This window comes from Phasianus colchicus, chromosome 20 (genome assembly GCF_987193195.1).
Source record: "Phasianus colchicus chromosome 20, bPhaCol1.hap1.1, whole genome shotgun sequence".
Lineage (NCBI taxonomy): Eukaryota > Metazoa > Chordata > Aves > Galliformes > Phasianidae > Phasianus > Phasianus colchicus.
Genome location: NC_143455.1, coordinates 5,813,785 through 5,826,666, shown reverse-complemented (window position 1 = coordinate 5,826,666; position 12,882 = coordinate 5,813,785). Strand labels below are relative to the sequence as shown.

Sequence of the window (12,882 nt, the reverse complement as noted above, 5' to 3'; positions counted from 1 at the left end):
TTAAGCATAAATGCTGGAAAAAATCTCCTAGTGTTTCCCTCTGAAGGAGGTGATAAATTTCTCTCCTATCTGAGTTTCCATCAGGAATTACTTCTTTCTGATGGAAAAAAACCTCTACAGCCAAGGCAGAAGGCAGATGAGGAGATTAAATGGCTCAGTTTCAAAGGGACCCACACAGCCTATGCAGCCCAGACAACAGTACCTACATAATGAGTGCTTCTGCCAGTCCTCCAGTGGTAATTTACACTTCCTTAAAGCTAACGGGGTGGTAACTGCTCAAAGTGTGCACGATTTTCTTTAAAATAACAGGATCTCTCTCAGTCAACGCCAAAAATGGAAGGGCAGCAGCCAGGCTCTCAGCGCCCTGCAGTCTGGCACCAGGAACACAGCACAGGATGCTGCAGTTCGTGCTTCATTGCCCAGGTTTTCAGCCTCCAGAACACGGCTTGTAGCAACAATGGCCATTTGCATGACAAAAGCCAGCTCTAGAACTTATTCACGTGCTCTAGAACTTATTCTACCGGCAGGGGAGAAAACCACCCATCCCACAGCTCCCAGTACCTCCTGAATCCTTCTCTCCAAATCCTCCAGCAGAGTGCTCCTCCATCTCTCAGTGAACTGCTCATCTGGAAAGCTGATCTTCACAAACTCATCCCAAGCCTGCAGGTGAGAAGTAAGCAAACCCAGAACCCTAAGTGTTACTATTCAAATCGGGAGAACATCGCTGCACTGAGGAGCCCACGCTCTTCAAACAGCCCGCAGCCCTTCGAGATGTTTCCATTCCAAAGAAAAAGATCCCTTCTGGTGCTGCAGAACGTGATCTTCGAGCCCAAATAATTCTAACGTGCCCCTGTTATGAAAGGAGATGAGGATAAACAGCTCCCACCTTGATGCTGCCCCAGGCTGAGGCTGTAAGGAGCTGCTCTGTGCTGGAGGGCCTTATGGACAGCACAGCCAGCAAATTCCATCTCCAGCTAAACACCAGCAAGGGGATCATCATCCCAGCACTGCCCCTCACAGCAGCAGAGAGAAAGCCAAAAATGAGCCTCGAAGCACCCAGCGCAGCCCTTCGCTGTGCTGTTCTAAAACTGTTGAGTTGAAAAGCACCTCAGTCTGTGATACGCCTCAGCTGCTGTGTTGCCTCTTTCTGCCTCACTCCCTACCCAGCCACGGCAGCTATGGTCTTCATTACACTCAGATTATACAGTTAATAATAAAATATTTTAATTCTGACTATTGGAAGCTGACAAACCTCAGGTTCAGCATTAAAAGTGAACGTCACGTGGCAGAGGTGTTCCTTCAGTAACTTCTGGTTCAGAGCATTTTTGAACCAGGCTCGAGCGTGTGTTAGAGTTGCATTGAGTACCTCCACCAACAGTGCTGTTCCATCGCTCAGAACCTGCTGCACACAAGTGAAGAGAAAAAGGAAGATCGGTTCAAGCAGGACAGCAACTGATGTAAAATAAATATTCCTAAAAGAGAAGGCCTTTTTGCATCAGACACCCACGTGTGATGGGTGCAACCCCTCCAGCAACTGAGTAAAAGCAAGAGAGGCTGGAAATGCAAAGCTTACAAACAGACTTTTCAACTTCCATTCCGGGAAACAAATATAAAGAGGAGAAATAACTGCCCCCCCTCAGAAGAACCAATGGACAGACAGAAAGTAACCCATGACAGCAAGCCTAAGCACTTGATTTTATTTTCAACTATAATATTAAAAACCATTCCACGTTATTGTGTCAATTCGGAGTACCGAGGTTTCCAAAATGAGAAGAGATACAATCCCAAACCTGTTGGTTATACCATTTTTGTCACATTTTCAGATACCCCACACAAGCTATGAATGACTGCCTGGTACTCACTTCTGTGGGCTGAAGTCTGGCAACTTTTGCTATCAACATAGCAGAAGCGGCAGGAATCTTGAACTCCAACACCCTCCTTATGCACTTGCAGACATTCTTGTGCAGCTTGAAGCAAAGGATCAGGCAGGACAACCATGAGCGCATGTGCAGAGCTCTGGAGGACAGGAATAAAGAAGAATTTATCTTCTGTTCAGAAGGAAAAAGAAAAAACAAATCTGGCGATGCATCAATTAGCAACCCTTCCCCCAGATAGACTTAAGAAAAAGCTTCAGTTTGATGGGTGTAGAAATTTAGGACCCTTCTATCCATAGATTGTAATGCACACGCTCAAGCTAATCAAGCATAATCCCACGCAATCCCATAATACACACGGAAACAGAACGAAAACTGTTCTCCCAACAGAGAAGTACTTCTGTTACCTGGCACGTTCGCCATCCAAGATGCACAGCAGCATCTTCACAAGCTTCTCTGCTTCCTAGGAATGAAGAGAGAGAACTATTACACCACAGAAGGGCCTCTCTGGTCTGGTTTCTCATTAGCTGAGGAGGACATAGAGAAAGAGGGAGCTCTCCAATGCCCACATACAAATGAAACTGCTGAAATGTGTTCCTGGAGCTTAGATTCAACTTATAGGAGAAAACTATTTCTCTAACCAGCCACACTTCTTACAATCTAGAGTTTTTAAGTTCACTGCTACCAAATGCAATAAGGAACCCCTGTTGTCTTCACACAAACACACGTTTTCACAACAGGCAGGGGAACATCTCACATCAGCATCACCTTGGGCAGCCCCAAGGACTGTGCAGAAAACCAGCCTCAGGCAGCACAGAGGGATCTCAGGATGAGAGCATTTGCCATCGGTAACTAAGAGCAAACCCAGGTAAGCAGGTGCATCTCTCTTCTATTCCAGTGAGGCTTCCTGCTCACACACGCCCTCCCACTTTGCTTCAGAACAATTTGTCTTTAGCTGAGTTTTAAGCTCGCTGTGCTCTGACTCGTTGCAAACCGCATTTCCTCTCTATTCCTCACCAGATGAAGCAACAAAGAGACAAACCTCAGACTTCCTGCACGAAGGGTCAGCATTTTGCAGTCTGTAAAAAACACCCTGAAGGCAAATCAGTATATCAACAGAGAACTCTTCAATAAATTCAGCAAGGTTCTCTGTGGGCAGCACACACATCCACGATTTGACCAGAGTCACGTCCAATTTCATCAGGTATTTCTTCTCTTTCATGAGTTCCAGTAGGATCCCCCTGGATGGAAAGCAAAACAAAGTCTTCATGTTCTCACGATACAAAAGGCTGAAGGCTTATGGAGCCCAGAGATCCCTCATTCTGACTCAAGCACTTCTTTCATTTGCAGCTGAATATCAGTAAGGGACCCCAGGACCCAACCATTGAACAACAGAGACGTCCAATGGAAATAAATTCCACGTGTTGCTCAACTTCTGCACCACACACATCAAACTGCTGTAACTCACAGCAGGCAGAACCAATCCCACAAGATGCTTTGCAGCCTGCAGAACCTAAGGGCTGGCTTATGGCTGAAAGGTAATACAAAACAACTTCACTGCACACCATAGGCTTTGAGCAACCAATAGAGACCGTGTTGGTGCATCCCAAATCCCCACCATCAACACGCTGCATCTCTTATTCTTTTTTAAATACAAGAGAGAGGGATGAAGTAAGGCAACCAACTGCAAGGTCAAGGCACTGCGTAAAGCCAGTAGGTCTGGAGAACTCACACATTGTGATTCTTCCTCACTTCAGCAAATGGAATTCCTTCCAGCCCAGTCCATGTATCTTCATCCACTGGACAGTGGTCGTGTTGTGTAGGAGCAGTACACAAATGCAGAAGAGGGAGAATCCACACCCACTGGCCTACTTTGCCATCAATGCATCTCTGACACAAGTTTATCAGTTGATGCTTCAAACTGAAAAACAAAACAGTAGCAGAACAGCTTCTCACAGGAACAAAGAACGCCCTTGTGAAGAAACAAAAGAAAAATAAAGAGGAAAGGCTACACCTCAATCTCACTATGGACCTTCAAATAGCTTCTCGTAATTGTTTTAGTTAAATCCTTTTTTTCTTGAAGGGTATAAAGAGTTGAAGACTCAAAACTGTAATTTCACCCAACTGCCCCGGCACAAACCCTACAGATAAAGTGTTAAGAAGTGCCAGTGGTTTTACCTACAGTTCCCACGAGAGCCCCCATGGCTGAGTGAGGCACTGAGTGACAGAGATGCAGAGCCATAAAGATGAACACGCATTTTAGTGACAATTTCCAGCCTCCTCAGGTTCAGGTTGGGCTGAAGCAGTGCCTCCAAAAGGAAGTTCAGTAGCTGCAGCTGTGCAAGCAAAGAACTACAGATTCAAGAGTGCCAGATAAGCAGATAGAGAAGAGTCCAAGCCAGTCTGAAGAAAGAATTGACACAAAACAATCCAGATATGGCATTTAAAGGAGTAAGCAAGTGAAGATAAACAGCAAAGAGATAAGGAACTGCTTGACAGAAAGCAATAACAAGATTTTAAATAAAAAGACAAAACCAATAGCTTGGATCCAGCAGGCTTCTTCAGAGGCAGGGACAAGTTGCAATGAGGGAGGTCTTGTTTGGACAGAAGGAAAACATTTTTCACATCAAGAAATGGCACAGGAGTTGTGCCATCTTCATCCCTGGGGGCTTCCAGACCCCGACTGCAACCCTGCCTGGATGTTAGCTGTACTTCTGAGCAGGAAGGTAGAACAGAAACATCCAGAAATCCCTTCAAACGTGGATTTTTCTGTGATTCTATGAAACTAAAGAGCTGGATTCCTTCCTGTTTTAATCACAGGATGCTACGCTTGTTACCTACCACACTGTAACAAAATAGGCCCAGTTTGTTACTGGACCAGCAACATACGTACCTTATAACAACGACCTCTACGGTCTGAAAAAATTCATCCACTATGGCTTTTTGAGACTTCTTCTCCAAGCACAAGAGGCCACACAGGCCAGCCAGGTCCTCTTTGGATGCTGGCAGTCTGAACAAGTCAACCACGGTGAGCAGGGTGAGCCCCAGAGCTAGTTTACTTTTTATTATCACACTCTTCTGTGATCCTTCTGCATCCTCTGGAAGAAGGAAAGGGCGGGCTATTTTCCTCATATACTGCAGCAGCAAATCATTCACCTAAGAGAAAGGAGGGAAGAAACAAACCAAGCAGAGCATTAGCCCCCAAGTCTTGTTCTCTTGAAGCTATTTCCTTCTGTCACAGCCAGGATCCTTGATACCCCCTACACAACACAACCATGCTGACACCAGGACATAAGCACAGACCAGCACTAGAGCATCAGGGCAGCACTTAACGCCTGTTCTACACCCACCTCTGTGCTCCCAGGTCCCACTGTTCCATTACTGTGCACCCTCCCACACCCAACAGAGCAGAGCTGGAGAGAGCCAAGGAAACAGGGCAGGGCTCCAAGGCAACCAGTGAGCCAACAGTCTCACACCAAGGCTGCCCTTCCAGCCTTAATGAGTGAGCAGGTTTGTTATCCAACGGACTCAGACTTGGCTGTGGCAGTGAGAAGAGAATGCTGTCCTCACCTACAGCCCACAAAAGCTACTCTGAAAGCACATCCAAAAGGTTTCGTAACACTGCGATGCTGGGCGATGCACCACGCTAGCAAAAAATCAGCCTTCTGAAAGCAGGCAGGCATGAAATCTGTGTTATCAGCTGAGCGTGGGCAGCCAGGGAGAGCTGCTAGGCCAGCGTGCCATCTTGTGGCCTCTCCCCAGCAACCAGCAGGAGAGAAGCTGCAGAAAGGAGCAGCCACAGCCACAGCATTTGGCTCCTAAAACAAAGATAGATTTCTGCCACCTTCCTTAACTATGCCAGGTAAGAAGTTCAGGACTACAGAAATCCTGTCTGATGGTTCTCCTAAGAGAACCAGCTCTTAAGGCAGGCAGAAGAAATTAATATTGAGAGGCAAAAGCCATGTCATATCACTGCTTTTATCAGCGTGAGATATCCAGAACTGCAACTAATTGCAAAAGCTTAATGGAAAGTTCCCAAGGTGAACAGTGGCAGTCACCAGGAAAGGATCCGTGGTGGTCAACATGTGAACTTCTGACTGGAAAAGCAAAAAATCAATCCAAACTCAAGGAAAAAAAGAAAAACAAACCTCTGCCACCAAATTGTCTTTTAGTATCTGTTAAAACAAATCACCTGCTCTGTTCCAAAGCCCAGCTCACTCCATTTCGTATACTTTCCATCATACACACACGGGTCCTTCGTAACAACATAAAACTGAATCAGCTGGCATTTGAAGTTCTTCATGTTGATGGAGCTCCAGCTTCCAAGAATGCTGAAGATGCTTTCTAACATGATTTCTGCAGCTATTTTCTTCCCTTCCACAACATCTTTGTTTTTATCTTGAAAAATATTCCACAAGTTTTTCATTGTAGAAGGCTGTCTACACACAATGTCATCGTACTGGTGCCATTCTGGAATAAATGAGAGACGAGAACACAGGAAAACAATTTGAGAGAAACATGTATCTGCTTGTGCCTTGGTTCTGTCAGCTGTTTGCAGGATACCAGCAGACCCATTAAATCCCCAGCTCCAAACAGTGCCATTCCCCTTGGTGCTAGCAGCCATTCCACTAGAAGACCACAGAACAGCACAACGTGCAGATGGAGATAGAAGAGCTCACCTCCATTGCTGACCAACGGATGGTCCACATATAAGCATCGATTCACATAATCTACTGTTTGTTTCCTGTAAATGACTTCAAATTCTCCTTTACCACAAGAAATCCAGTATTTGTAAGGAATGTGTTTATTCACATTTTTCATCGGGAGAACTGTGTAGCCTTCAATGAGGTACCCATGTTCATTCAGATGCCTAAATAGCACAAACACACAGCAGAGGACAGGTGAAACATCAGCTGGTCTACATATCCCCCCCCACCCCCCTCTACACATCACTCCGTTTTTAATAGGAATAGCGATCATTTTTCCATATTGAACAATTTTGGAATACTTCAGTATGAAATTATTTTGTAGCAAAACCCACCCAGCTACAGACAGATAACTACAGCCTTTGTGTTAACGCTGCTCCAGACCCAAACCACTCCTGTGCCCGTGCGACTCGAGGGTACTTACTTGACACAGCTCATCTCACAAATCCTCTCCCACCTTCCAGTAGGAAAAAAGCCTCCAGACATGACATACACTTTATCAGTTTCAGGATTTAGCTTGAAGTCTTTGGACAATATTGCGTGGAAATACACCGTAACACCCTCTCTGCAGCTCACAGAAGCACTATAAAGGAAAGAACACAGGAATAATTATTTCCTAATAGCACAAGTCATCGTCAACGACAAAACAGTTCTGAGCTGCTAGTTTAATGGAGGCAAGGCTCGGGGCTCAGTTAGCAGTTCACTAAAACTGAGGCTGTGCAGCAGACCTAATGCAAAGCCCAGTGCAGAAAGGAAGAAGGGGCTCCGAAGGGAAGCACAAAATGCTCTGCTCACATCCAGCCAGGTCGCTGCGTTGCTGAGACCACAGAAATTGCTCACTCAGATTCACCTGGCAGGACTTCCTTCACGAGCCATAGATTGTGTCAGTTTTCAGATCAACTCTATGTCCACAGAACCACCATACACTCAGAGCAAACCTCAGGACATCAATTCCTCCCCCAGCCCACCTCAAAGCACGCCTATAAGTGGGGAATGCTGGGGAGCAGCAGTGGTATCCTCACCTTTGTTTCTCCGTATCCACAGGTTTCTGGTTATTTTGTTGATGCTTTTCCTTGCTCTTGTCTGTTACAGAGGGAGCATCGTTCTTTCTAGCAACCTGAGATCCACTGGTCTGATTTGTCTTCTTTGTCTTCTCTGATGTTTCCTGAGCTCTCTCATTTGAGGTCTTTTTCTCCATTGTGTCTTTCTCCTGCATTGGAAGGACAAAACATCAAGTGGAACAAAAAACCTTGCAAGTATGTCTGCAGAAACATACAGCATCTCTTCAGACAGAGAGAGATACGCAGAAATCACAGCATGCCAGCTAGCTCTGCACTTCTGAAAGCATCAATCCCTCACTGAGACAAAGGAGAACCTGCTGCTTAGGGAAAACAGTGCACAAATGGCACAAAGAATTCAACCTGCAAGCATCTGCAGAAAGCCAGGAGGTTAAGTCACAAATCTCCAGAGGATGGAGCATAAAGAAAGTGAAAGACAGCCAAGAGCAGTTCACAGCTGATAAGTCCTTTCCACAATTGGAGCACAAATGCATAAAAAGCATGAAGATGCCTGAGCCAATGGAGGTCACTGGAGAACACACCTGGAGTAACTGAGCAACCACTCCAAGAACTGCTAGAACACACAGAAAAGCAAAGACTCAAGAGGAATTCTATTGTGCTCCCTGCTTTCTCCCCATATCCCTGCCTTATCAGCTTCGGCTTTACTGACAGCACGAGAGAATCACAGTGCAAGAAGGACAAACACTTTCCAACACAACCAAATACTCACTGGAGCTCTCACTCACACACTTACCTTGGAAGGTGAACAGCTCACTTTCTGGCTGTTCTCTTGTTTACCCTTCCCAGCCTTTGAGCTTTTGGACATAAGAGGAGTCTTTGCATCTTGACTTGGATGTTCAGCACAAGAACTTGCAGGCTTGCTTTTAGGCACCTCAGTACCAGGGGAAATCCCAGAGGAAACATTTGTTCTCTCTCCCATTGAAGCTGGTTTCTTTTTGCCATCCAAAGACTGGGAATCTTGTCCAGATTCTGAAGCCTGGCCAGCATCAGATGCAGCCCTCCTCTCTTTCACACCACTCTGGACTTCACGCTGTGTGATGCTCCCACCTCCCACCTTCTCTTTCAGGGCTGCAGAGCTGAGAGATGGGGCAGCCCCATTATCCGTGCTGCTCTCCTTGGATGGGTTCATCACAGCCACGCTGCTGTGAGCACCTCTCAAGACCCATTTCAGTCCTTCAGCTTCCCTTCCCAAGCAGCCCACAGCACTGTCATTTTCCTTCACACCTCCATTGTCACTGGCAATTAAGTCAGCATCCTGTTTGGCTGCTTCACTGCTCAAAGTCTGGATTTCCTGTGAAACAACGCATTCATCAGATAAGTCTGCAGTTTGAGCTGGTGCTGTGCTTCCAGGAGGCAGAGAGTCCTGCTCCCCATGGCCAGAAGGTCTGTTCTTTGCTTTATTCTTCTTTCTATTCTGCAATTTAAGAAAAAAAAAAAAAAAAGAAAATACTAGTTTACTAATCACTGAAGAGAAGCTCTTTGTCACCTCTTCTACTGCAGCTAGCACAGATTTCTGCTACACTGTGCTGCAGGAGAATGACCATGAAGAAAAAGGATAAGACCAGCTACAGCCTTATATATTAGGAGAAACACAACTGACTCCTGAGAAGTCTGTATTTCCAATGTTCAAAACTTCCTAAGCAGGACTGCAGAGCAGCTGTGAGCTTAATGCCCACTAACGGGATCAGAGCAGTCACTAAGCTGGATTTGCTACTTTCACCCTCAGCGTAGCAAAGAGGGAAGCAGTGCTGGTCAGCACATCAGCTGTCTGCATATTGCAACACAGCATCAGCAGACACGTTTACAGTTTGCTTAGGAGCACTGTCAGTGGTATTCAGTGTAACACTGACAAGGAACTTTACCTTTCTCTTTGACCTTCGGGAAGAAGCACCTGCCACGTGCTGAGGATCAGTCTCTGAGACATCACATGAAGCTGTTACGTCCTCCTGCAGCGATGCTCCTCCTTCCTCCTCTTTCTTCCTTTCAGCAGCAGAAAACAACTCAGCTGCAGTGCATTCAGGCGTGATTTCTGAGGCACTGCTCAGAACTGCTGTGCCCTCCTGCAGCGTTCCTCCTTCCTCTGTTTCAGTGGTGGAAGGAGGCCCACCAGCACCTCTGTCCCTTGGTTCTCCTCCAGGCTCTGGGCCTGTATCAGGGTCAGGAGTGAGATTCACCTTTCCTCTTTCTGCAACAGTGGGAATGATCATTGTTAAATTAGAGGCTGCAATGTGATGGACATGGTAGCAATGACAGCATAGCAGTAAAGTCCTACAGCAGGTGAGGATATATTCAAATACAGCACCCATGAGCACAGAAACAAAGGAAGGAACCTGCATACCTTTGGAAAGCCTCAGGTATGCAGGGATGTCCAGTGAGATATCCTCACCTCCACCCCTTAAATTAGGGCTGGGAAGGGGTGGATCCTGGCTCCAGCCCTTTTAATCACTCAGGTTCATTGCATACAACTGAACTCCCCTGGGTTGGCCCTGCCTTCCCACCAGGTGCTCCATCACTGCTTTTTGTTAATCACTTAGCATTTCTGCTACAGAGGGGCAGGAAGGAAAACAATTCTCAGCAGCTGGTGAGCAAGCAGGGTCAGTTACTGATTGAATGCAGCAGTGGAAGGCACAAAAGTAGCTTTGTTCCCCATCCAGCAGCCACCACTACCAATGACAGCACCCTCCTTCCGTAGCAGCCGCTCTCCAAAGCTCCAGCAATCAGCAGCAGAATAAGATAAGAAATCCCTGTGTTGGGGCACTGATCCATCTCCACCAAAACTCCAGCTAACGCACTACTGGTGGAGCAGCAGGCACTGCGAGCCTCAACTGCCTGCCAAAAGGCTCGAGGCTCCTTGAGATGCATGCTGACAGCACGCTGCCATTTCTCAGCTTTCTTAACCTCCCAGTGAGTGGCTCTGTGACCTGCACCACACAGAGGACAGCAGCACCCAGCAAGGAATGCGATGTTCTCTTTTCACCCAAACTTAAAACCTTTGGTGAAACGGCAGCTCAGATCTAAATAAAGCACCAACACCGTGCCCACAATCCACCCCTCTTAAGCCCTCAACCCAAATCACCCTGCAGCCCCCTACCTGCAGCCTGGTCCCCTGCGCCGGCAGTGGGCTGAGCCCCACACTGAGCACAGCTGGGCCCATCCCCAGGGACGTGCAGACACGTGGGGAGCTCCATGCTCTGCAGGAAGCCGTGCGAGAGAGAAAAACACACATCAATGTGAAGTATGGGATCTTTGTCATACGACCCTTCTCGCAGCCCAGTGTTTATGTTTGGGGATCAATTTGGGCCAGTGTGCAGCCATCACCTTCAGCCCCGCAGCCAGCTGCGAGGTGAGACCAGAGGTACACAGGAACAGAGAAGGATGAGCAGCTCTGTACAGAAACCTGTTAACATTACACACGTATGGGAACGCAGAGAGGGTCTAGGGTCGTACTCAGGACCGACTGCCTGCACACAAGGGCGGAGCGGTACCGGCAGAGTCCAAACTCCGGTATCGGCAGCCCCGTCCCGAGCACCGCCCGCACCTGCGCCCCGCAGTGAAGGCGGAGCGAGGCCATGAGCGCGGCCAATATGCAAATGTTCCCAATTGCCCCGCCCACTCATTCGCAGATAGGCGCTCGCTCGCTCCCTCCCTCTCTGATATGCAAACGAAGGGGAAGGATGGGCCAATGGCGTGACGAAGGGCGGAATGCTAATGAGGTCCGTTAGGTGAGGTGGGGGGACAGGGAGGCGTGGCTGCCGGTCCATGACGAAACGGGGGCAGCGGGACGGCGGGTGCTGCCAAAGGAACCGGGAGCGAGACGTCGGGGGAGAGCGGGTAGCACCGCGAGGAACAGCGGGGGAAATGGAGGAGCTGGGGGCCGGGACACCGGATACGAGGGGAGGGGACCGTAGTGGTGTAGAGGGGGATGCCCCGGGGAGAGGAGCAGCGAGAAGGTGCCGGTACGGCCGGGGTGCACCGTGGGGAGAACGGGGATGACCCGTTGCCTGAGGTGTACCGGGAGGAGCGGGGTGCTCGGGGGGTCGCCGAGCACCGCGGTCACGTCCCGGATCGTCCCGCTAGCATAGCACAGCTCAGAGTGCTGCCCCACCCCCGGAACCTACCGGCAGCGCTCACCGACGGCACCGAGACCCGCGGCCCGACCGCTCCGCCACTGCCGCCCCCGGACAAGTTTCGTTTTTCCACCGAGCCACCGAGTTTCCCCCGCGGAACGTCACCGCCGCCGCCCCCCGGACCGCTCCCGGCCAATCCACGCCACGCGGGGGGAGAGGGGGGGGGACACGGGGCGGCTCCGGACACCTCCTCCGGGTCGGCTTCCGCCGCTCCCCGTGTCGGCTGATGGCTGCGGACCGGGCCGGGAGCCCCGGGCAGAGCTTTAAGTCGAGTGGAGCGGAGCCTCTTTTGCCGCTCTTGTTCCACTCAGACCACGAAACCCACCCCACTTTTCCCATCTCGGAGTCTTCACAATAAACATCCCCCACGAAGTCCCGCAGATCCCAATCCACACCATTCCCGGGACCGCTGTTCCATCCGGGCTCGGGTCTTTTCTCCGGGGCCACGGATGTGCCCCCCCGCCCCCCCCGGCCCTCCGTGCGGAGCTGCGAGGGGCAGCTGGAGCCGGGTGTGCTCACCTCACCTGTGGGCATGGACGGGCGGACGGATGCACGGACGGACGGACGGACGGGAGCCGCTCAGCGCCCGGCCGGCGCTGCTGCCTCCACCGCGATATCACCGCGATGTCACCCCGCCCTCCGACCGATGGGAGCCGTGCAGAATGTGGGAGCTGAGCAGTGGGCAGCAGAGCGACTTTCGCTTTCGTTTCCTCATACTGTGCTCAGCCATATCAAGAAAATGCAGGTCTATTTCTCCTTCTCGCACGTCAGCTTTGTCCAAAGCAAGATATAGATGTGCTGAGTCAGGAACTGGAGTTCCTGTTTTCTTGTACCCCCTGATGGGGGTCAGCCAACTGCTTCCCATGATCCCTGCACCAGGCAGAGCCCAGCTCACAGGTTGGACCACCCGGCAGAACCTGGTAGAAAGCCCCACAGAGCAGAGGGATCGCTAAGGAGCATATAACAGAGGCTTTAATTTCCTGGCACTGTGAGCTGCAGCGCGGCCTTGAGCTGCATGGTAGCTCCTATGTCCTTGAAATGTGCATCTGTGTGTCAGAACTCAAAGATTTTACAGTTCTCTGAAGTGTATCGGAGT

General features: G+C 49.3%; 1 protein-coding gene across 4 annotated transcripts in view; it reads right to left on the bottom strand.

The window, feature by feature from the left end:
* The window catches only part of RNF213 (ring finger protein 213), a 48,308-nt gene extending 35,448 nt beyond the window's left edge, over positions 1 to 12,860 (bottom strand). Inside the window, exons 1-15 of one of the 4 annotated variants that reach the window (XM_031598915.2) lie at positions 12,306 to 12,860; positions 10,751 to 10,850; positions 9,522 to 9,844; positions 8,393 to 9,073; positions 7,603 to 7,790; positions 7,005 to 7,163; positions 6,554 to 6,744; positions 6,067 to 6,344; positions 4,768 to 5,030; positions 3,607 to 3,795; positions 2,917 to 3,115; positions 2,282 to 2,337; positions 1,863 to 2,016; positions 1,253 to 1,402; positions 562 to 660 (exon numbers count right to left, since the gene is read on the bottom strand). In XM_031598915.2, coding sequence (XP_031454775.2) covers positions 562 to 660; positions 1,253 to 1,402; positions 1,863 to 2,016; positions 2,282 to 2,337; positions 2,917 to 3,115; positions 3,607 to 3,795; positions 4,768 to 5,030; positions 6,067 to 6,344; positions 6,554 to 6,744; positions 7,005 to 7,163; positions 7,603 to 7,790; positions 8,393 to 9,073; positions 9,522 to 9,844; positions 10,751 to 10,850; positions 12,306 to 12,320 — 3,045 coding nt within the window. In that variant the 5' untranslated portion in view covers positions 12,321 to 12,860. Of the gene's footprint in view, positions 1 to 561; positions 661 to 1,252; positions 1,403 to 1,862; positions 2,017 to 2,281; positions 2,338 to 2,916; positions 3,116 to 3,606; positions 3,796 to 4,767; positions 5,031 to 6,066; positions 6,345 to 6,553; positions 6,745 to 7,004; positions 7,164 to 7,602; positions 7,791 to 8,392; positions 9,074 to 9,521; positions 9,845 to 10,750; positions 10,851 to 11,777; positions 12,093 to 12,305 lie in introns of those variants that run through there. The other 3 variants (XM_031598916.2, XM_031598918.2, XM_031598917.2) reach the window with 3 other exon arrangements.
* Positions 12,861 to 12,882: the final 22 nt, after the last annotated feature.